At 34.7% G+C, this 25,382-nt stretch overlaps 1 protein-coding gene across 2 annotated transcripts in view; it reads right to left on the bottom strand.

The window, feature by feature from the left end:
- Positions 1-1,179: 1,179 nt before the first annotated feature.
- The window catches only part of LOC148956371 (glyceraldehyde-3-phosphate dehydrogenase-like), a 36,660-nt gene continuing 12,457 nt past the window's right edge, over positions 1,180-25,382 (bottom strand). The window contains exons 1-8 of one of the 2 annotated variants that reach the window (XM_089107490.1): positions 23,212-23,242; positions 15,149-15,246; positions 11,414-11,537; positions 8,867-8,982; positions 6,900-7,173; positions 5,483-5,624; positions 2,812-3,006; positions 1,180-1,412 (exon numbers count right to left, since the gene is read on the bottom strand). In XM_089107490.1, the coding sequence (XP_088963616.1) occupies positions 1,343-1,412; positions 2,812-3,006; positions 5,483-5,624; positions 6,900-7,173; positions 8,867-8,982; positions 11,414-11,537; positions 15,149-15,226 (999 nt within the window). In that variant the 5' untranslated portion in view covers positions 15,227-15,246; positions 23,212-23,242 and the 3' untranslated portion in view covers positions 1,180-1,342. Of the gene's footprint in view, positions 1,413-2,811; positions 3,007-5,482; positions 5,625-6,899; positions 7,174-8,866; positions 8,983-11,413; positions 11,538-15,148; positions 15,247-23,211; positions 23,243-25,382 lie in introns of those variants that run through there. The other variant, XM_089107451.1, reaches the window with a different exon arrangement.

Genomic DNA, 25,382 nt, shown 5'->3' with positions numbered 1-25,382 from the left:
TCACAATATAAAACTTAGACGTCTGTGGTTTGATCGTCAAAGTTTAAGTTCCGAGCAGCAGCTTTATATGCACATACGGGATGTCGCAAAAAACTATAAATTTGATAGCGCTTCAAAATTATCACTTAACTGGATTTCTTTCAAAACAATTACTTCTACGTGGTTCGAAATTACATCACCGGTCCAACAGATTAGAATATTCACACATCAAGCACACAGAAAAGGCCAATGATCTATCATTTTTAATAAAAAGTACATGTTTTACTGTAAGGCAAAAAAAAACTATTTGTATAAACACAATCTAACTTCCAGTAACCATCTATAGCAAATATGAATAAAGAAATTCTTTTCGGTAGTATATTGGGTAAGTTTTCCCTTAATATGCACCTCCTGAATGACATTTCAGACAAAGAGACGGTATCCTCTAACTTAAAAAGTTGACATAATAGACACAACTAACCACCAATGGTATTTCCAAACCTGAAATTGACCAGTTCGTCTCTCTGCACCATATTCTGATTAAGATTCAAATACTCAGCAGTTTGCTACTATGACGCAGCAAGGGTTTTTCTCTGTAATTCAAACGTGTGAATTTGTACCATTCTTCTCTCTTTTTCAAGGGTACTTCTCGTGTCTGAACTTCTCCCGTGACTGCTCCCTCAACAAACATCTTAATCACACACTAAAGTAATATCATTCTGAAATGCGAAGGGGGGATGAGTAGTAGTAAGTACCTCTCGGCTAATTTAGCCGAGAGGTATTATTTACAATGCTACTACAGGCCAATTACGAGTATAAAATTATGTTTGAAAATGTCTTAAAATCAACTTAACTTTTCTCACAAGTTGGAGTGTAAGCATAACCCTGCAATAGCTTAACTCGTCACATGACCTTAATATTCAAATTACAAAAACCATCATGGTTTAAGAGATGGACACGTAGATTGAAAGAAATAAAAAAAATATGACACATGAGAAGACGTTAAGCATCCTAGTCGTAAACATCCTTATTTTCCCTAGATCCTTGTAATTATTGACTATTCTTCTTGACCAACTTGCCTTTCCCCGGAATAAATTCCTTAACAATTGCCTGATTTGTAATGCTGCTTATAGCTACACTACAAACGAGAACTTAACTGCAAGTCGATCTTATTATATCCTACTGATACGATGCATAACGTGAATTCAACATAATTTAATATTTCTACATATTCCATGGACCAAAACATTAGAATCAAGCAACTTAGCCACAAGGATTTTTGTTTCTAATCAAACATTTATACGACTGATCACAAAATATTGAAACGCTTCAAGGCGTAGGGCGAATCCTAACCGAAGAGAATTCAAGCACGAGAGTGCATGTACTTGATGAGGTCAACAACACGGCATGAGTAGCCAAATTCGTTGTCGTACCTAGAAAGGAAGATCGATTATTTTTTATGAAGTATACACAATAACGTCCATGAAGACTGGCAGTGGATGAACAAAAGTTTACAAAGACAAAAGAGAACTACAAATACCAGAACAGGAAGAAGTCGAATCGATTTTTTTTTTTAAGAAGACAAAGGGTGAAATGCGCAAATTTTACTGAACAGGAATTTTAGTTATAAGTTATAAAATCTGACTAAGCTTTATTGGCGAAATTAGTAGGTACGAAATAACTGGAAAAATCTTTTCACTGACCTGTAAAAGTATAAAAATTAAAAGTCTCTGTTTTATTGCAGCAATCAAAACAATTGCTGGGGAAAATAGATTACAAACAAAATAATGAATATATATATATATATATATATATATATATATATATATATATATATATATATATATATATATAGTTGCCAACTGTGTTTTCGTAACAATAACTTGTGTGGTAATAGATATAAGCAGCGTAAGCAACGCTGTTTTCCCAGTTATTTCCTAACTTTGGTGTCTCTACACTCTTTCTGCAGGGACAAATCACATAGATCAGGGATGGTGCACGTAGAACGTCGTTACGAGAATCTGAAGTTTCATTGGGGATATTAAATCAATATAATTACTTTACGAAAATATATTAGGCATATATTATTTGCAAAATAATGCGAAGTATAAACAAAAGCTGAAAAACAGATAGTGGAAGCACTGATTACAGAACACGCCAGATCAACGAACGCAATCCAGGCCAACAGTAATTAGAAAGTTTTTAGCTCTTTATATAACATCGAAAAGGGTAGTGCAAAATTTTGATAGCCAATGGTAGAATTTTATATGAGCATAAGCCAGAATTCATCATTCTGGCAACGACTCCGGGGGGAGTCGTTAAAAAAAAGTGGGCCAACTAGATGAAAAAAATATGAGGAAAACGTGAGCATCTTTAGAATTCAGGAAGAAGAGAATAGGCTCAAAGACCCCAATACAGATGCACTTGAGGCGCTGTAGCTACCAAAGAGATGGAGGGGTCTTAATGACCATTTTTGACTAAGAAAACCCACAACGATCTGAAAGAGCCGCTCATCAACTCCATAGCTCTCAAGTTCCAAAGAAGAACAGTGCGCCAAACACGACCAAATGAAAATCTTTAAATTTTTTTTTAATTAGAAAATAAGATGTGGGTATTTTATCACATACGATATTATTTTCAGACGCTTTACAGAATGAGTGACACCAGCCGACAGATGCCAGAACTGCTTTCGGTGTTTGGAAAATTTACCTTTTTTGGCAGTTTACTTGTCTGAACTTTCGAAAAAAAATAAAAATAAAGCCGATGAGTATAAAGGAAAAAATTTAAAATCAACAAATTTGAATGTGTATTGAACAAGAGATGTCGACTTACCAAGAAATAAGTTTAACAAAAGTTGGGCTAAGTTGAATGCCAGCTTTGGCATCGAAAATTGACGAATGATTGTCTCCAATGAAGTCTGTTGAGACAACTTCTTCCTCAGTGTAGCCTAAAATCCCCTTCATCGCTCCTTCTGACGCTTCCTTGACTGCTTTTTTAATGTCATCATAACTGGCTTCTTTGGCTAATCTAAAGTTTAATGATGAATTACAATAAAAAAGTGTTTATATACACAATGTATAGTTGCTTAAATCCGATATATACTTGTAGTTATACAAGGTATTGAACTTGATGGGCTCAGAAATTAGAGTTTGATATTTAACATCTAGACTTCAATGTCACAGCTGTGATTGCATAATGAATTATTATAAAACTTTTCTACTTGAAATTCCGCTGTTGCTGTTTTTTAATGGCAGCAGACAAATTAGAATTAATGCAATAGTTTTATTCCAATTTATTTAGATTAATAGCTTTAGAAATAGAAGCTATCATTTACTATTTCTTTTACTATATACTATGTACTTATATATTATTATAATTTCCAGACGATGATGTTTCTTGTTATTACGCCTTGTAACTTATGCTGAATTATCAAATCCTTTAAATGAAACGAAGAACAATACTTCAGAAGGGTCAGATATTTCCGTCCATATTTTGCATCATATCTAGTAAACTTTCGTATTTGATTAACCTGTGCATGAAAAATGGTATATATTCACCATGTTTGAAATAGGATTTAGTTGTTCCTCTTTTTAAAACAGTTGAAAAAATGATCTGATGAGTTACCGACTCTTCTCTTTGCTTCCAGTTATTTCAAAACTACTGGAAAGATTAACTGATATATTATAATCGAAAGATCGACTGAATAAATTATATACTTAATTATGTACTATTATATTGTTTTTACTATATACCATTATTTTATTAACATAGCAGCTTTAGAACTAGTTCTGCTTCTAAAGCTTCCTTGAAGCGCATTTTTAGAGTCTTTCGTGCAATTCAGTTTTACGTTTAATTTTGGCAACCCTTCCATGATACATTCGAAAAAGAAGGACCAACAACTCGTGAAACTCGATCATAAGTGTGATTATCTTTTTTTTATCATAAATTATATGATAATAAGATCATAAGTATGATTATATAAGTATGAGATCATAAGTCTTGATAACGAAGCGTAACTTTGACAATAAACAACTGTGAAATCTAGCTTAATTTAAAGATACACCACATGAAATAGAAGCCGCTACCATTACTGCCCTAGAAATTTTTTCTACTTATCACTTGTTAAGTAATATTTCTCTTTGAAAAGTTACTATATTAACGTCCCCGCCAGGGAAAAATATTTCAGCATTTCTAAATAAATTTCACCATAACACTGATGATTGCGGACCTCTTTTAAAATGAACACTATATACAGAGATGCAGTCCATAATTCCTCATTCGTCAACCTCCACGTCTATATGAAACATAAGATCAAAAGTGTTTCCTAAGATTCGGTTATCAAAATACTAAATTGCAATTTTAGAGCATTTTTATAATCCTACCCAACCTTCGTTTAATCAATGGACTTAATCAATATGGATTAGAACCGCCTCATTCACTTCTTTTCATTTTTAGCGTTGGACTCCATTGGTAGACAAGGCATCCTTCTGAAGGAACTAGAATTAAATTCCGGAACTAAAGTTTGGAATACGCTCCTTTAATTTTTGAAGCAAAAGAGAATTCTTGGTTTCAAGAGTGAACAACAGTTAATCAAAACGCGTTCAAATGCATTTTGATTCAAAATTTACCAGAATATTTTCCCAAGGGGGTCAAAATATTAGAAGTGCAAGTTTGGGCCACTCTTCTTCCACTGTCCGGGTCTCATTTTTTTTTGTGGGTACGGTTACCCACATTTTAACCAATAAAAGTGTTATCTCTATTATCTTTTGACATAAAGATACAGCTAAAGTTATCTTTTACACAATTAAAAGGATGGTACTAAGTGGTTTATGCCCGTGCTAAAGTAGTCACACTTGTTGATAAACTCAAAATTACGCACGACTACAGCGCCAATTACGTTTGCCGTTCGTAATTTTTGAAGTTGAACATTGTTCAACCTTCAAGTATAAACTTTTGACTGACCAATCAGTCAACACTTAAGGCACACTTTTTAAAACTACAAAAGATGGAAACTTAGAACAGCGGTTTATCCATCTGGGAGAGGAATCTGACAAAAGTTAAGAAGATCAGCATTAGTAGAAAACAGTTGGACACAAATTGCTGTTGGTGCAAACTCATTAAACGAATTTCTTGCAATTTTAATTTTTTGCTTCTTAAATACAAGTGTGACGCTAAAATCAAGAAAATTGCCATGTCATTCATGATATTTGGCTTTCTTTATCGATAGATGTGACTATGATGTGGCACGGGCATTAGACACCAAACCGGCGTCAAAGAATGTGTACTACTGGTTTTTGAACATATAAAACGCGTCATTTACTAGGAAAGAATTTTCTGGGGAAATTCGTTTTTGGATAGAGCTGTGAATAATTAACACCCATTTTAACTCATGACTAGAATGCCTTTTTTTTAATTTATCAATTGATTTTTTACCGATCTGTTGTGTTTATAAAGATGGTGAACTAAAATTAATTAAGTAGGCGAGATGTAAAACAGTTAATACCTGCAAGTAAGGTCAACAACAGAGACGTCGTGAACAGGTACACGGAAAGCCATTCCAGTGAGCTTGCCGTTAAGTTCAGGAATAACTTTTCCTACAGCCTTGGCGGCACCAGTGGAGGCTGGAATGATATTTTGGGCAGCACCTACAAAATAAAGAATTGGGTTAATAATACATCAATCAACACCAAGTGAATTAAGACAAACTAAACAATTTCTATTCTAACTGACATCTTTTTCAATCACTAGAAATAAGTATTTAACTAGATTAAATAAATAAAGTATATAAAAATGGCAAAGAAAACTTGCTTGGCATGATTGTTTCTTTGATCTATCCGTTTTTTATTTTATTTTTTGTGAAATTTCAAGCTTTATTTCATGTTTTCACTGTAATATCTCGGCGCCATTTCATCCTCTAAAAATAAATTAAAACTGAACGATTTGTTCTTGCCCACGAGGCCGCCCCTCCCCTTCTCATGTCCATCCAAAGACCCACACTCTCTTCAAGATTTTTTGCAAGAAAATGCAAAAATTCAAAAACTAGAGCCTAAAACACAATTTTAAGCATCAGCTTCCCCCCCCCCCCCTAAGAAGGATCCCTTTATCCCTCCTCCGCTTTGTAAATTTATTGTCGAGTCTATTTGCAGCACATTTTATGAATAATGAAAATCGCATTCAAATTCCAAGTTTTTAAAAAGCACACAGTTTTCTTTTATAAATAAATCGATTAACATCTGGTAGATATAAAAATAAAAAAAGAACCTTATTCGAATTTCTTTATCTTCTTTTTATCATATATACTGCAACTTCAAGCAACATATGGAACTTGAATTTACAGCTATTGACATCAATACAACTATGTAATTTTGGATATTTACAATTCCGATTAAAAAAAAGAAGAGGAAAGAAAGGTCATTTAAACACAAACATAAGAGGGGAGTCACGTCAGTATACAAGAGGATTATACACGGAAATGCCATCGCTCTCAAAACGAATCTGAAGATCCACATCTCTAAAAATAATCTGGGGACAACATATGAAAATGCACAAAAATTACCGATAATGGGGCAAGATTGTATTCTATTTTCATGGAAGTTTCATACTTTTCCCATTGTGAAATCACGTGACCAGAACTAAGGCTTTTGACTCTGTTTATCGATGAATGCTTAACTATTAAAATGGAATATTATCAAATTATCTTCCCAGCCGAAGAGAAAATAATGATTCATTTCCCAATTTGTCAGAAGTCTTTTCATAAACATTAAATAATCTTAGATGAATTCAATCGAATGACTAAAGCTATAAAAAATGTATTTGATATATTCTGTGTACCCTTTTTTTTACCGTAAGAATGTATTGAAATTCACTTTTCAAATGTGAAAAGGGCCCAATGAAAATTAAATTTTTAGTTAAAATCTCACCTCTGCCATCCCTCCACAGTTTACCAGATGGTCCATCAACGGTTTTTTGGGTGGCAGTAATAGCATGAACTGTAGTCATAAGACCTTCAAGGATGCCAAACTTATCGTTGATAACTTTAGCCAAAGGAGCTAGACAGTTTGTGGTACAAGATGCGTTTGAGACAATCTTCATTGTGGGATCGTATTTCTCGTGGTTCACACCAACAACAAACATCGGAGCATCAGCAGAGGGTGCCGAGATGATGACATGTTTTGCGCCACCTACCAAGTGAGCCTACAAATTATAGTCTAAAATTAGAGACATCATCAGAGTCAACGCATTACCATTGAATAAGAATAAAAAGTGCCTCTTGTTTAATATTTTCCCCCTGGCCGCTTAGTATGGAGGGGATGGTCGTAGATGCTTTAAGGGGAGGGGCTTATTCGACTGGAAATTGTATGCTGTAGTTCCCTTTCACGGCCCCTAGTCCTCACCTATGTCCTTTTTGCCCTCGGGCACCGTACCCCCCCCCCCACCGAGATTAGGTCAAAATTTCCAGATAAAAACTTTTCTCTAATTCAAAAGATCCACCAAATATCACCCTGAGGATAATATGACAAAACATGTAGCCCCAGAGCTAAAAGCCCCAAAATATATGAATTACCCATTGTTTACAGATTTGTTTTATGGTGGTAAAAGGCTTGCAAGCTTAAGCCCAGCTGTATCGATCGTCTTGAAACTTTCAGAGACTGTTCCCTGGGCTACATGGACCACAAATTGAAACTATTATCAAGTCCTTGGGTCAAGGAGACTCCTATGCAAAAAAAAAAATATTGAACAAAAATTTTGGTTCACTTTAAATGGGGCGGGAAAAAAGACAAAAAAAAAAACATGTTGCTCATGACTTATTGACGTAAGACCCTGGGCAAAGGAGAAAGTAAAATACAAAAAAGAAACTTTGGACCCCATAGAATTGGTTCTTTCCAATGTGCTCAAAACTTGTATCCACAAGTACTTTGCCCCCATGCGCAAGGAAAGAAAGCGGTTCCCACGAAATGCGACTGGAAAAACTGCCATAAACTTCTATTTCAGAACAACTAAAAACTTCAACTCGTAATTCTCTGCGCCCGGGAGATCCTGGTGCACAAAACAAAATTGAGCTGGGGAACAAAGTGCATAAAAACAGAAAAAGAAATGATAGTTTGGCCCAAAAATATGGCCATATATCTTTATTTTTTTATCAGCTTATAAAATTTACAGCCCAAAGTTCGAGGGGTCCCAATGTACAAGAAAATATTAGTTCCCAGAAGATGGGCCCCAAAACTGGACATTTTTTTCAAACGCCTAGACAATTACACCCATAAACTCTAGGGCCAAGGGGATCCTATCGCACAACACCCTCCCCTCTTCTTCCCAGAACTGGATCGAACGTTTATTTTTATCGACTTGAACCTTATACCTGTAAGCCCTCGGAACCCCTACCAAAAGAAAAAAAAATATTTAATCACCTTAATTACTTTGGTCACAAAGGGTAACATTTTTTTTTTTCGATAAGCTTAACATTTATGTCCTTAAGTTCTTCCTACATAATACACAAGACAAAATGAAAAAAAAAGTGTACTGGGCCCCCAAAACTGAGGTTCGAAAAAGAGCTAGTTTTATTTTCTAAACAGCTTAAAACTTAGTTGTGCAAGTCCATGAGCCAAAGGGACTAATTTTCTATTTTTAGAATTTCTTTTTTATTCACTGAGAAAAAAAGAAGCAAGATAAAAAGACAAATAACTCTACTTCTACTAGAAACTTGTCACAGCGTTAAGTCTCCTAACGATTATGCAACGATGAACACTCCTCCATTGCAGTTTCAAAGACAGGCTCAAGTAATGAGTACATGAAATTTTAAGAAATGATTTTTAAACCAGTGATAATCTACCACATTCCAAACAGAAAAAAAAGAAATGAGTCAACCAAAATGATTAATGTTACTTACATTAGCCTTTTCAATGGTAGTAAATACACCAGTTGACTCAACGACGTATTCAACTCCAACACTTCCCCATGGAATGGCCTTTGGATCACGCTCTTGGAACACACTGATAGCATGACCTAAAAGGCAGGAATAATTCACACTAAAACGTAGCTTGTATTATCGTTTAGCACACGTTCAGAAGTGACATAACTAAAATCAACAATTATTCCAAGAAAGGAAGAAAAAAATATTGAGGATTTGTAACACAACACTATCAAAACAGATGCTACCTCGATTATTGCTCATGACTCTACCTTAAATCAGAAAGTTTAATCGATTTTAGGAGCCTGACCCTGGAGAGTCAGAGGGTTGGAGGAGCCATGGGCTCACTTTCGTCCTCCAGTAAAAAGCATAAACAATTCTTATATGATTCTTTTCCAAACATGATATGACAGGCTTTCCTATGTGCTAAAAATTCGGTGGGGTGTTGGAGGGGCCTCAGGCCCACTTTGGATATCCAGCCATACCGAATGAAGATCCTCGTGTGATTACGAGTCAAACGAGGTGCAAAAATTTGGTGGTGTTGGAAGCCAAGGGAGTGGTGTTACACCTCCCCCCTTACGGGAGGGGGGGCACAGGTCCACAAAGTGCAACATGCCTACATTTCTGCTAAAAACCTGATGGGGCGAGAGAGAATGACGCAGGGGCCATGGGCCTACTTTGTGCATCCAGTTTATTTTTGCACAAAGTCCAGGCTTAACTCTTCTTGCTTATTAGATCTCACCTCGTTTTTGTATTGTCCTTATCCATTTTTTTTTCTCTGATGAGTACCACAACAATGAAGATTTCAGTCCCCTGAAGTTTTCAAGATGGTTTATCTTATGAATGGATTTTTGTACATAAAAACTGAAGCAATAAACATTTATTTTTTGTTTAGAAGTCGATTTTCTTACCAACTTTTTAATATCACAACACAATGGATAAGCAACAAGTTTGCTCCAATTTCTTTAGCACTGAAAGAACCATTGAAGTTTAGAAGGCACATACGATATCATCTCATCGGGTTTTGAAAACACAAAAGGATACAGAGAATAATACCGAAATGGCCAACAATGGCTTATGTAGATGGAAGCACTTTCGGACCCGTGGAAAATGCTCCTTTTTTGTATCTTTGAGTTTGTTATTATTCTAAGAAAATATTTTGGCAAAGGGGCCAAGGAATTGACTCACATCTCAAGCACTTTCAGGATTTACAAGTTAAAAAATCATCCAAAGAAGTTAAAAAAAAAAAATGTTTATCTAAAAAACAATGAAAAATAAAAACTGATCTGTTATCCCGTTACCTAGAAAAATTGAAGGTTTTTCAAGACTAACAATAAACACTTGGGCTGTCATGACACAGAAAGTCGTCCTTTAATAGTTATGAGTTGCATGCTTTCTATAAAATTTAAATTTGTCTATTTTCACATTGCAATAATTAAAAATACAATTTTTAACAAAGCAGCGTTTGATATTTTCTAAAAAAAAAAAAATTATTTCTGAGTTACACAATGTTTCAAACTAAAAACTTTTTTTGTTCCAATCTTTCAGCGTAAATGTGCTAGTCTAAAGTGAAAAAAGACTGTGTTTTGTTGTATTCCTTCTGATAACTGTAGCTGGAATCTCATTCTTAAAGGACTCCAGTTGTGCTGCTGCCTCCGATGTTTCAAACGGTAGTGAATAACGGATAGCGATTTCCGAATTCAAAATTAAGAGCAGGAGATAAACTCTATTTAGGAACTGAATAATCACAGTAATATTGAAAGCTTTGAGCAAGAAAATAGGACGATAACTGGCCCACCTTAATAAAAATCTAATTTAAAGCATAATACAAGTTATGAACATTTCTTTACTTAAGGCCTATTTATTTTGAAATTTTACTAAAGCTAAGATTTGGCTATTTTTAGAGCTCAGTTTTAGCTAATGGTTATATTCAAAGCTTACGATTCCTAAAATATAGTTTTAAGAACAATTCGATCAAGTAGTTCCCATGGAAAATTATAATCACTGAATTTTCAATTATAAATTCTCAGTCCACTATTGCGGTTAATTTCTGTACAGATGAGGAGGAATAATGGAGTTCTCTAATGGACTGAACAATGGCGTTAATTAATGGGAGGGGTAGGGGGCGTGCCCCCCTAGATTTTGAAAATACTTTTTTCGGTATTTTTATTGAAAATGACTTTTTGGGTATTTTAATTGAAAAATTGAAAAACGATAGAATTGCCCACCCACCTGGATTTTGGAAAATACTTTTTTGCCCCTCCTCCTAATTTCCTTGAATTGACGCCACTTTAGCTGAGCCTTAACGAGTTTGCAAAATATTCAAATAAATTAAACTTCGATTCTGGCTCTAACTATGTCTGGATACTAGCTATACCTTTTTTTAAATGGATTGTAAGCGAATTAATTCCCAATTTCAGCATTAGCTCAGTCTCATTATGAATAGCCCTTATAATTCTTCGCTGCGTTAATTTAGCAAAACTTCCTAACTGTAGTTGGACATGAAAATTAAAGGTTAAACCTTACCGTTAATGACCAGTTTGCCATCAACAGCAGCAATTTCACCCTTGTGCTTTCCATGGGTAGAGTCATATTTGAACATGTATACCATATAATCCAGGTTGATAAATGGATCATTGACAGCAACAACCTATAAAAGTAACATAAATTTTGTTAATTTGGGCTGTTGAAAATCTTTGTCTTACATAGTAGATGCTTATGCTGGTGATTCAGGGAATAAATAGAGGCAATTCACACCTCCAAAAAATCTGGCTCAAACATTTTATTTTCTCACAGTTTATTTTATTTAAAGTAAATGTGCAAAAAATCTACCAAATTACCGGTGGAACCCTATCTACGTCCATAGACTTGGGAAATAAAAAAGAAGAATCATTTCTACGTTAAAGGTAGGATCAGACGCATAGGATTTTTCTGAAATGTTAGAAGGAAATTCTTGAAGGTTGACAGGAAATGTATTCAAACGTAAAGAGATGGCTTTCGTGTCAAGTAGCACCAATCACTCCATCCATTTATACAATCTCCCCTTTAAAGTATGTTTCCAAAAGTTATAATTATGACTAAATAGCACTAATCTTATTTTGTCAAAGCTTCGTTTTCATCTAAGTGAATCCGCAAAAAAATCTAAAAAACTTCAGGTTAAACCCCATCTCAAGTTTGGAAACCTAGGTGAAACAAACACATAGAATAAGTGAAGCCCTGCCAGGCTAGTTACTTCTGAGTAATCGACAGTTTGCATATAGGTAAATATTTGGCTGTCCTAATTTAAAAGTTGTCCCATTCTATTTAAATCCATATTTGCTGCAATTTTCAGTCTGTTTAAGTTGACTAGCTTTTTAATCTAATTTAAAGCATAATACAAGTTATGAGCCTTTCTTTACTGAGTATTAGGTTTTTCATCAACCTTGCAGGGTCGAGTGGAAAAAAAAATGAAATCGAGAATCTTCTCGCACTTTTAGCAAAACTTGTTAATAATCAAGGCAACTTTTAAGGACTTCAATAATATTCTATGCGCTTCATCTGATCTTAAAGGACAAAAAACATTCAGCTTAAGGCGCAAGCTTTCTCTCGTGTAAATATATATATATATATATATGAACACTCATTGAAAACTTGATACCTCATTTGGGTTCAATTATTTTTTTATTTTACTTATTTTGAGAGCAGTTGCCATTTATCGCAACTTAAACTTTTTTTTATTTTTAACCTTTACCCAAGCAAGCTACAAAATTGTTTCAGAAATATTTTAACATCAAAATAGCTTGATCAGATCTCCTTTATCAAATACTAGAATCCAATTAACCCGGTTAAATTATCACATAGTAAAATTACATAACGGATAATATCGATTAATAAGTAACTTTAGAGCAACTTCCGAAGTCCAATCATATCTTGCCTAGAGCCTTGGTCAACTTTCTGAAGCATCTGAAAGTGCCAAGATAGGCCAATATTTTGAAAAGAGGGGGGCGATCATTGTTTTTTATCAGCATGATTGTCTAAATATAAAGGGCTGGGAGGGGGACTTCTCCTTATATTCACCCGAAAGACAGTCTCATAGGAAAATTTTGGCGTCAAATTATTCATGTTCTTATTTTTTACACCTACCCAATGATTCCCTCTCCCTGAAGGCTGAACCTGTGCACAACTGTGCGCAAAACCCTCAAAAAGGGCTAGGTTATGTGGAACCGCAAAACCATATAGTTCCTTCCAGAGAAATTGCAGAAAGAAGATATCTGACATCATTTTTCTAAAACCTTTAATTACTCTGGAGGTGACTGAAGGGTGTTAGCAAAACACCCATCAAAGTTTATTTTGACCCTATACTCTTTTTACTTGGGAATAACAAGAGTATAGATGTTAATTCAGTACGTTTGCCGACTTCGACCTCAACTTTCACAGAAGGAGAACTTCTTGGATAGATACCAACCAGGATAGCTTGGAAACATTATAAAAATAGCAGGTTCATGACACCTCTTCAGTCAAAATATAAATAGATCAATTTTTCAAAATATGTTGTGAACAATACCGTTCAGGTCCTTCTTACGCGTAATTATCCCACCTCAAGTCACACATATATTTATAGGAAAAGCACGGCTTATTGAATTATAAAAATATAACATCAACATATGGAAATGTAAAATATCAAATTGCATATCCAAGTGACTTTTTGAAGAAATACTGGAAATAGTAAAACTAGTGTTATAACAGGCTACTTAGAGTATGGTTAAATTTTTACCTCGATGCTTTTAAAGACTTTTAGCTCTTCATATGACAAGCTTCATTGAGTGGCTGGAATCATTAGTAAACCAGTTACCCTCAATACCACAATTGTAGGGTATAAGAATTAGGTATAACAGGAATAAAGTCGAGAAACATTTGAAAATTCAACTAGTAATGTTGCTCTGGTGAGCAAGAAGTAGTTCTTATGTGTTATATATACACACTCGAGAACTTGTATCACGAACATAAGACAAAACCCGGTGGTACTTGTTAAAGAATCAATTAAACACGCGATAAGTGAAGTTTCGTTAATGCTAATGAAATAAAACAAAATAGGATCAAAATATAGTTTATGAACAAACTTGGGCTATATATTTGCACATTATGGGGATGGGGTAAAACATAGCATATATTAAATACGTAACCTAACCTAGATACCTTTTTCCCCCTTCAACCCCAAAAACCGAAAGTTTATATCTTTGTCACGGAGTGAGCATTACCTCACTATGCAGGAAAACCTGTTTTTCATCAAGCATCTTTGGGATTTCGGCGCGGTATTTCCCGCGTGTTTACTGGATTCTTAACAAGTACCTACCCGGTTATCACGGTGTTTATACCAGACAATTAGCTTCAGCTCGGTGGGAAACTACATTATAGCTATATTTTAATTCAATATTTAGTTGGTATTTTGGTTAGGTTAGTTTAGGTTGCGTATTTAATATAATGCGCTCTGGGCGGCAACCCGGTAAGGTTGTATTAGCTGGAACCCACGCAAGAAGTGAAGTTTGGTTAACGCTAATGAAATAAAACAAAATACGATGAAAATATAATAGTTTAGAAACAAATTTCGGCTATATATTTGCACATTGGGGGGGGGGGAGCATAGCATTTATTAAATACGTAACCTAGCATAACCTAGGTACCTTCCCCCCTAAATCCCAAGAAACGAAAGTTTTAATATTGTAAACGCAATGACAAGCAACGGTTTGCAATCCAATTCTCTATTGAAAGAAATCCGTTCGACTAGTTTCTCAAGCATCTTCTTTATAGGCCTATATTATATCGCATGGGTTCCAGCTAATATAACATTACCAGCACCCCTTCCCTAATTCTTTGTTGTAGTTTTCATAATTTTGTTAGTAAAGTATTGTATTTTCATCATATTTTGTTTTATTTCATTAGCTTTTACCAAACTTCCCTTCTCAAGTATGTATTATATAACACATAAGTACCCAAGAAGTAAATTCAGGATTTAAAAAAAAGGATAAAATGGCCCTTTTTATCCTAATTAGTCATATCTTATATATCATATAAATCCAGCATGTTTTTATCTGCTTCAATTAATTAATCATTGGAGGTTCTTTATCTAATTCTTGGATAACTCCTTGCAAAGAATCCATTCTTCCATTAAAATGGAAATTCGTATGTCCATTAGACGTACATCGAATGCATTAAAATTGACAATATTAACTGAATTTGAATGAACTGGGCCTGGGAATACCTGAAATAAGACAGAAGACTTACGTTCACTCCTTTTTCTAAGGCAGCCCTGAGTACAAGGCGACCAATACGCCCAAATCCATTAATACCAACTTTGGCCATGTTGAATTTAATATACTATGCTGAAAATAAAGATAACACATTTAAGAGACCTAGACAAACAGTAAAAGATACTTCAAGACAAAAGTGACTTTTCCTATTTCAAAATAAAATACATAGCGATACATTAAGTTCAAGTATGGCACGACGCATGAACTTGGAATTTCTATTTATGATTTCAAGTTACCCATAATATACCCTTATTAAGTTCATATACCCTTATACAAATTTTGGAACTAAACAGTTACTTTTTGATCCACATCACTTCCTGTGGCTACTCGAAAAAAAGAACGACAAAATACATAATTTCGAAAACCTATGGATCATTGTATAGTTAGACACAATTCAAACTAAGCATGGACACTGTTCTGTTTTTCGGAAGAAACAGAAAAAAATAAACAGGGCTTGAATGAAACAGAACAGGTCAACAAAAAAACATAAGACTTGTTTCTGTTTTGTTTTTTGGTAAAAACAGCAAACGGCTGTTTTCGTTCAAAAAACAGCTGTTTAAACAGCTGTTTTTCGAACACCTAAAGCTTAAGAAAAAATTGTAAATGACACGTTTTGGTTTATTATCAGTACTATTGCAGCATTTTCAACCAAAAAGAACAGTTTTTCAATAAAGAGTTGAAAAACTGTCTATGCACACAACATCACCATCCTTTTTTATGGTTATTTTCTTCATCTTCCCGTTCTTTTTTTTACAAAAATGCGCTTTTATGTTTATACGGAATCTCCTCGAAATTCCCAGAAATGCATACTAGTTATTTGAGACGTTTTGAAAATACAATAATTTTCTTCGTCAAATTGCGCAGTCAGCTCAGTCATTAGTGTTTAAGCAGAGCCCATAGTTGCTTTGGCAGGGGACAGTCTCCCCCTCCAGACCATGCTTTCCCCTTCCCCAATCCTGATGTTTGGAAGCCATCTGAAACAATGTATTAAAGAAGAAAAATGCACGGGAAAATGACACTTCTTACCACCAAGTCAACAATTTTCGTTGCCTCATGGCTTAAAACAATCTTTTAAGATTAGTTACTTCCTAGCCAATGTGTGTGAGAGAAAAATCAAAAGGAAAATTAATAGTTTAAGTGTACTTCGTATATTTTTACGGCGCTTTGCGCTAGAAAATAATGTTCTAGGCCCTCCACCGAATTCATTCTTAAGTAAATATGCAAAATTAAATTTCTCAAATTCTGAATTTCAAAGAAACTTAGACCATTTGCCACAGAGTACTTTCTTTAAGTATTCTCTTCTCTTAAATAGGTTTTCAAAGTGATGCAAATATAAGAACAATTGCACTTTTGGATAACTTATTTCAAAAATTTCTATTGCTTTGCGGCAGAAAATACTTTCTCCAACCCATACACTTGGTTTATTATAGAAAGTGTTACTGCTTCAAACTTTTGTTTTAAGAATACGAGTGGGTATTATTTAGGCAAGTTTTCATGGTCCATTCCCAAAGGAAAAGGGGTAGTGACAACCTTGAATATCAATGTTTGAGCAAGTGTAACGTGTCTTCAGATAGCCTGTGCTGCAACCTCGTTTTTGACAGACTCCCAGCTCCCCACTCTTCTTTCCCATTACTTTCATAGACACTGCATCAGTTTATTCAGATTCTTCAGCAAACGTTTCTTCATTTCCGGAGTTTTCAGAGCAACGAACAGAAAGACCGTCTGAATCACTTTCACCAGTTGGATCGAAATTTTGACTTCATCAAATGATTCCAAGCAATCTTCTTCAGGGATGTCATTGGCTAAGCTTCGAGTGGACCAAAATCCAAGAACGCGTGCAACAGATGAATGAAGACAATATTAAAAACATGAAGTTCAGGAAAGGGCTCATATCCTACAGTCTTCAGTGATATTGTTCCCAGAATCAGTCACAACACGAAACATCTTATCTGTCATTGAAAATTTCCTGATTGGAACTTGGATTGCTGAAAGGATGTTAGTAATTGTATGAGAATGCTTATGCCTCTTGAAATTTGAAAGATAGCGGTGCAAACCTCTGCTCATTTTCCATCTTCCTGGGGTAAAAGACAGTGATACCTATAAAACCAGATCCTTTTGCAGACCAGCAGTGAAAGTCAAGCTAGTCTGAGTGGCAGATCTTAAAGCAGCCTTCTGAACTTCTTTTTTTCTGGCAGCAAAACTTATGTGACGATGGACGTCCCCCAAGTAGTGCTTTCAAGCCCCCAGTTTTTTTAAACAAGCTGTTTCATATCTGGCTTATCAAACACAGAAATTGACAATTTGTCCTTAAACAGGGTTTTGCAGCAGAGCATCCTCAGAGCAGCTTCTTTTGACAGATTAGAAATAAAGAACCGTCGCACCTCTGCTCTTCTTATTCCAGATTTCCCTAATCCATTGTCATCTATGTCACTTGCTTTACTATCTGCAGCTTTCTCAAGGGAAGCAGCCTGACTTGATATATTTTTTTTAGTTGGTTTGGGTTTGTTATTTACTGCTCCAGCCGCATATACTTTATCTTTGTGCATATTAATTGTATGCTTCCTTTTAACATAGTATATGAATGTTATGGCAGAGATTCCCTTAGCCCTTAAAAACACTCTTAAGAAGTTGCACCTAATACTTTCTTTGCTTCCTTTTTTCCGTAGGGTACCCAGAGAGATGTCTTGAAGAATCCAAGTCGTCATTAGAAAATGATATCATGCTTGTCTTAAAACAAGGTTGATTCTAGGATTTTTTACCAAATTAGAAACACCTTCTAGTAGCCTACCATTTTGAAAATTGCACCTCCAGCCAAATATCTGACCTCTTTCACCTCAGTAGCGTAATTAGGAGGAAAGGGGCCAATTCCCCCCTGAGCGGTTTCGTTTGCACAATATCCTAAGAAAACATGTCGGCAAAAAAAAAAGAAAAATGACAGCACTTAACTGTGGTTTACTGCAAACTTAGACCATTTGCGGCACAGCATTAATTTTTAGGGGAATACTTGTCTATAATTGGTACTTAAGCGACAAATACAAAAAATAATATACTGCTTAGTTACAATCTTTTCAATTTATTGTATTGTATGGCAAAAATTACCGTATTCGCCGGAAGAGGTGGCATCCAGCAGAATGAGAAAGGTGTATCAGCATTTTATAAGACTTCGGCCAGTTAGGCCAGAATCAGTTAGTTAGGCCACTGTTTTAACTCTAGGCTTTTCCTTGAAAGGGTTTCTATTGATTATATTTAGAGATTGTTTTATTAACATGAGAAAAAAGTATATTTGGTATCTTGAAAAAAGTATATCTTGTTATGTTGACGCAATAGAGCGTGCCAGCAAATACATATATTTCTACTGGACAAGACTTCAATACATTTACACTCCTCTCTGACTAAACATTTCAGAAATTTTGCAATTAATAATCGGTATTTATCATGTATAGTTTAATATGGTAATCATAGAAAGTCACTGTTGTCCAGCAGCATGAATTCTATGAAAACCGTTCAACTAAAATTTTTCTGGTTAAAGCCGCGGATTACTTTACATATAATGTAGAATAAATAAGCACTACCAGTAGAACCAGGATCCGCTGTAATAAGTGCTTTGTTTGATTCTTGCTTAACCTACACAGTATCTGTGAGACTTTGCTGCTCAATTGACTGAATAATATACACAAAAAATAAGTTGTTTTAGTGGAACAAAACTGCAACTTTACCGTTCTCTCATTTACACACCTACCTACTCTCATCTGACTCCTAAGCCCTAATTTTGCATAGCTGAAATAATCTAGCAGCACATTTGATATTTTAGACACACTGAGTGCCATCATTTTACTGCCACTTCTACTTTATATTGACGCTCCAATTCCAAAAACTGTATGGGGCGTAACCACGCTTCTTTAAAATTTCAAATTATGATTTACAACACTATTTTGTAAGTTCTAAATTTTTTAATATTTCATTCTCGAATCAGTAAAATAAAATCGAGAACAGAAGAAAAACAGGTAGAAAAAAAAACAGAAACAGGACAAAATAGTTATTATAAAAACAGAAACAGAACAGGTAAATAGAAAACAGGTCATTAAAAACAGAACAGAAAACAGAAACAGTGCCCATGCTTAATTCAAACCCTTAGGCGGAAGGGGAACAAAACAATAATTTACATATGCTGGGGGGAACAAGGGCATGATATCAACAGGGTATGATATCACTTAAAATAAATCTTAAAATATCTTATGATATGAATCTTAAAATGTGCTTGATACTTAATGATTTTTGGAGTCTATATTCCTCCGACTTAGTCAGCAAGCTCAAAAATATTACAGACCTGTACAAATTTGCAAAAAATGTACTCGGCGAGTTTTGATTTAGGGCAGTCACACTAGGACCTTAAAGAATTTTAAAGATCAAAGACCATCTAATCGATTTCTAAGCAATACATCTAATCGATTTCTAATCAATAACGGGAACAGGCACGGACCTATGGCCCTTTATTTATGCAGATTCAAGATCCTTGCATGGCACTAATTTCAACCATGTGTGAAATGCCCATTACCCTATTTGTAAACTTAATGTTTAGAGACGAGTTCTAAAAAAAATATTTTTCAACGAAATGCAAACAGCAGTATTAAAGCCAAAAAAAGAACAGAAAAATCATATATTAAGTCAAACTTAAACAAATGACTATAAATGAATAAATAAAACCTAAAACGAACAGAAAATAAAATCAAAATCCATACAAAACCAAAAATAACAAACAGTTCTGTGCGTGAAGAAATCAAACGTAAAATGGAACAGAAATTAAAATGAACAACCAAGTCAAGCTTAAAACGTATAGAAATGACCACGAATACGGTTCGTGCATTAGGGCCTCTTGGCCCCGGGACTTAAGGATATAAGTTTCAAGCTGCATGGAAAGCAAAGAAATCAGATAGAAAAAAAAGAAGTACACCATTAGATTTGTCGGTACTGTTCTATTAGCTGGGACCCACGCGATATATTGTACAGCGAACATGCTTAAGAAACTAGACAAACAGGTTTCTTTCAGTAAAGAATTGGATTGCAAACCGTGGTTTGTCATTGTGTTTACAATATTTTAACTTTTGTTTTGGGGGGTTTAGGGGGAGAAAGATACCTAGGTTAGGTTACGTGCTTAATATATGCTACGCTGTACTGGTGCATTACATGGACACTTCTAAAAATTCAAGTTTGGTTAATGCTAATGAAATAAAATAGGATGAATATATAATAGTTTAGAAACAAATTTGGGCTATATATTTGCACATTAGGGGGGGGGGGGTAAAGCATAGCATATATTAAATACAACCTAACCTAGGTGCCTCTCCCCCTAAAATCCAAAAACCAGCAGTTTAAATATTGTAGACGCAATGAAAACCACGCTTTGCATTGCATTTCTGTACAGCGGTCTCTTGCAATTAACCCGTCTGGCGGGTTTTTCGTGACTGGTTTCCTTGTACAATATATAAAAGTGAAAATATAACGCACCAGTACCTGCTATGCTTTACCCCCCCCCCCCTAATGTGCATATATATAGCCCAAGTTCATTTCTAAACTATTATATTTTCATCCTATTTGGTTTTATTTCATTAGCATTAACCAAATTTCACTTCTCGCGTGGGTCACAGCTAACAGTACAGTACCTATTTTTCATTCAATGTTCTTGCCAAATGTAAAATTCATAGTCGTCACGTCCAAACCACCCCAACATCCCCCACTGGACCAGATGTAACCCTAGACTGTATAGAGAAGTTTGCTGATTTTGTGGATTTGCTTTACTTTTGTACCTATGTCCCATTAGTTGGTTCCGAATGCCAAACAAAGCCAATTTGAAAAAAAAAACAGCAAGATTTTTATAGTCTAGGGCTATACCTCGCCCCATTAGTGAGAACTGGCACGCAATTATCATGTCAGCGATTAGCCTATATTTCGAATGAGCATTGAGTGGAAAACCTAAAAACACATTTCCTTTTTTTCATATCTGATTTGGCGCTATATAATAAAGATTGACTTCTCATTTTTGCAATTATTTCCTGGCCAAATACATGAATACAAATTTTTCTTTTGTATGGATATAATCCAAAAAATATCTAGTCACTGCCATTCTTGCTGGCTTATCAGAATAACAATTAATTGGATGACAAAACAGCTGTAACGGGTCTATCTGGTTCTCGTTTTTAAAGTTAAACAAAACCAGTTTTTCAACTTGGTGACGAAACTTGCAGTGAAAATTTTCTTTACCTTCAGGACCGAAAAAATTACCGAAAGCAATTTTAATGCTAGTGTATTAAGTGTGCCCTAGACGGTCAATCATTTTGATCAAAAGTTTTCGTCAATCCATTGACGTGTACTTCAATCAATCTTCAGTCGAGCCTTCAATCTCGACCAAAGCTAATCTAACACAGTACTTTTGATCAAAATGATCGACTCATTCAAAGTTTGAATTTCAAACTTTCTATCAATCACAGTCAACGCTTGACTCAAGCGTCAAACAGGTTCCTAGACGGTCAATCGATTGACGGAAGCTAAATGTTTGATCAAAAATGATCGACCGTCTAGGGCCTCCTTTAGAAGGGTAACTTAATAGCCTAAAACAATTATGAAAATTCCGAGGGGACGCCCCACTTTCAGGAATCACGTACACCAGTTGGCACGGGCCAAGTGCGCCCCCTCTGAAAATTCCCCCAGGCAAAGGTTGATTCTAAATGCATTTTGTAAATATTGAATTGTGTAGCCTACTGATTTCAAATGTATAATCAAGACCAGGTGCCAAGACTTTTAAATATCAACCCATAGCCCATTTTCACAAAAAAAAACTAAGTTTAAAAAAACAGGAGTTTTCTATCCAACTTATGCGAGAATATTTTCAGTACAGTTCTCGTTGAGGGGCTTCTTGCTATCTCGGAGTGTAGGCTAGCTGAGTTTAGGGAATGAAACGTTCATGGATGAAGCAAGATCCCAAATTTACCCTCTAAAGCTGTTATCAAGCTAGTCTACTATCTTTACCCTTTCCTTATTTCCAGTGCTTAGAAGATTGAATATAGGCTATCATAGGTCTATATAAGTTTTAAAGCCTTTTATACCCATCTAAATTTTTACAACAAACATTTTAGGCTACCCTAATTTTCGGTTTTCAGACTCGTTCTAAGTGACTAGTTTTTGAAGATGCAATTCCTATTATTCAGCAGGATTTTAAGCCACATTGAGGTTCTTTTCCAAAATTTCAGAGACAGATTTTCAAGTCTTTAAACCCTCTAAAATCAGGATATAGCTAAGGTATGAGGCTGAAAACAATTTGTTTGTGCCTCATTTCGGCAATACATTTATTTCTCAAGGTTCACTTTTATAGCATGAAGATTGTAAAAGGTTAAAAAAGGTCAATGCGCTTTGGAGAGTGAAGGAACGGCTGCAGGTCGCCTACTCAAAATACCTAATTCAAGTAGCCTACCTTGTGCAATTCTAAAACAATGTAGCCTATGAATACAGCAAGAAGTGTAAGACACCTGGATCTCATGAATTTGCACCATACCGGTAATTTTTTCGCAGTTCATATTCTTCTCCCCTAACGGTGCTACCAGGCCACTAAAACAAATTTTGAATTTGATTAGGTTATTTTAAAAGATTAAAATTCATTGTCATAGAAATGCAAAAAATTACCGGTAAAGTTCTACCAAATCATATTATTGAGTTAGGACTGAAGTGAATACACCATTCGATGCCTTTTTTTATGCTGATTAAGATTATAATAATCATTTCTATCGGAAATTAATTTCAGCCCCCCCCCCTATATATGCCAATTCAGGATTTGGTATATATAGAGGGGGACTGAAATTCATTTCCAATAGAAATGATTATTATATTCGTAATCAGCATAAAAAAAGGCATCGAACGGTGTATTCACTTTATTCCTAACTCAATAATATGATTTGGCTGAACTTTTCCAAATTGCCATCAGATAAAGAAAAAATGTACTGCAGTTTTCGTCACGTAAGCCACAAGAAATCAAAGATTGAAACTAACTTTTAACTAACCACTGGAATGCTTGCTTGCACGAAAACTGAATTGCCGGAGAGATTTTCTTATGATTCGATTTTTGTCTCAGTACTTGCGCATGCTCTTTGAAAAAATAGCGGACGGAACTCAAGGGCGTTCAATGTCAGAATAGAATTAAAATCCTCTTTTCGAGCAAAGGACATAAAGGACTGGTTACTGTTTTGAACATATTTATTATATCAGTAAAAAAAAATTCTCCATAAAAGAACTTTCAAAGAAAAGTAAATAGCGATATTAGAATTTCACAACAAGTCCAAGGATATAAAGTCTTTTAACAGATCAAACTTATAACAAAAAAAAACTAATATGATTGAATAGATGAAAGCTAAAACAAAGAGAAACTAAAGTGAATAATCAGGTCAAGTTTGAAACGAACTGAATTTACTATGAATGAACAAACAAAGCTAAACGAACAGAAATTGAAATGACTATTTAAATAAGATGGACTCAAAATTAATAAAAAGTACAGCAAACAAGAGTGGAGCTACCATCCCCCAAATCCCCTACAGGCTAGAGTGTCACTTGTGCTTAGCAGGAAACGAAATACATTTTAATATTTTATTTCTTCTCTTCAATATAATATTACAAAATTAAATATTGCCCGAATTTCCTAGAATTCTTATTTTTACTATCTATTAGAATATTTGAACGATCAATTTATTTTCATTTAGTAAAATATGCAATAAATTTTAAGTGAACTTCGTCGTTTGAAATCCATTCCTTTCAAATGAATAGAAAACCAAATCAATGAAATGGCAAATCATTTACTGATTCGCCACCAGATTATTTTAAAAATTATGGAATGAATTTTTTAAAATTCTATCTGGGTGCAATTTTTTAATGTTATGGTAGACACTAGGGTCTATATCTTTTTCAGCAATATAAATTATATTTTAGCAGTTAGGAGGGGACGATAGCTCTACAATTATTTGTGGCAATTTCACTTCATCTAAAATTTAACTCGATTATTCATTTTAATTTCTGCTCGTTTTAGGTCGCATGTATTCATTCGTAGTAATATCTTTTCGTTTTGAACTTGGCTGGATTATATGTCATTAATTTTCTAATTTAAGTTTTATTATTGCTCTTTACTTTTCTTTGAAAATGTTCATTTAGAATACGGTTTGTTTCATTAATTTCTATTTGTTTTTATTAATTGATATAGTTTTACCATATTAGCTGTATAGCTGTATTAGCCATTTTAGCCTTTTCTGGCCTTTCTATTTAAAAACTAGAATATTTGGTAGCAATTTAAAATTTCAGAAACATCTGGATATTCAGTCACAATTCTGAGTAGCAAGGCCCATGTAGTAACTAATTTTTTATTATCGCAATGAAAAGTAAAACTGTCCACAATATGTTTCATCCCCAGTAAAGCACAAAAGCCATTCTAACATACAGGTGGGTTTTTAAGGATGAAATCCCCAGCCTTATTTGTTGTAATTTCACTTACCGTAGTTTGAAGTTTCACCTTAAAATTCATTTTAAATTATGTTCTTCTTGGGTTCAGGAGCATAATTTGCCATGGGGTGGGGGGGGGGGGCTGCCCCTCCCAGACCTCGGCGTGACCCCCCCATACCCAGTTTACCCCCCTCCCTCCAGCTGAAATTTCGTTTCTTAAAAAAAACTTGTCAAAACTAAGATAAGCCTGCATAATTCAAGCATCCACAGAAACGGGTCAGTTTCCTTTAGTGCTAAATAAAAAAACAAGTTTTTTTTTAAACTAAAAGTAAGGAGCGACATTAAAACTTAAAACGAACAGAAATTATTCCGTATGAGAAAGGGGCTGTCCCCTGCTCAACGCCTCGCTCTTTACGCTAAAGTTTTTTATTGTGTAAAAAAAAAAATTGTGAGACAGAGTCAAACTTTAGCGTAAAGAGCGAGGCGTTGAGGAGGGGACAGCCCCTTTCATATACGGAATAATTTCTGTTCGTTTTAAGTTTAAATGTCGCTCCTTAATTTCAGTTAAAAAAAAAACTTGTTTTCTAATTTAATTTATGAACTTTTTTGAATCAATGCAGCTTTGATTTTTGCTCACCGCACATGAATAATTAAAACGAAAGTTGCATATTAATTTTACTTCTTTTGTTTTTTGGCTAAATGACTTTCTCAAAATTGTGATCTGACGCAACTTACAA

This window comes from Artemia sp. Qi Xiang Cuo, chromosome 1, assembly GCF_049724085.1.
Source record: "Artemia sp. Qi Xiang Cuo chromosome 1, ASM4972408v1, whole genome shotgun sequence".
Lineage (NCBI taxonomy): Eukaryota > Metazoa > Arthropoda > Branchiopoda > Anostraca > Artemiidae > Artemia > Artemia sp. Qi Xiang Cuo.
The sequence above is the reverse complement of the archived record's forward strand: the minus strand, read 5'-3'. Positions and strand labels throughout refer to the sequence as shown.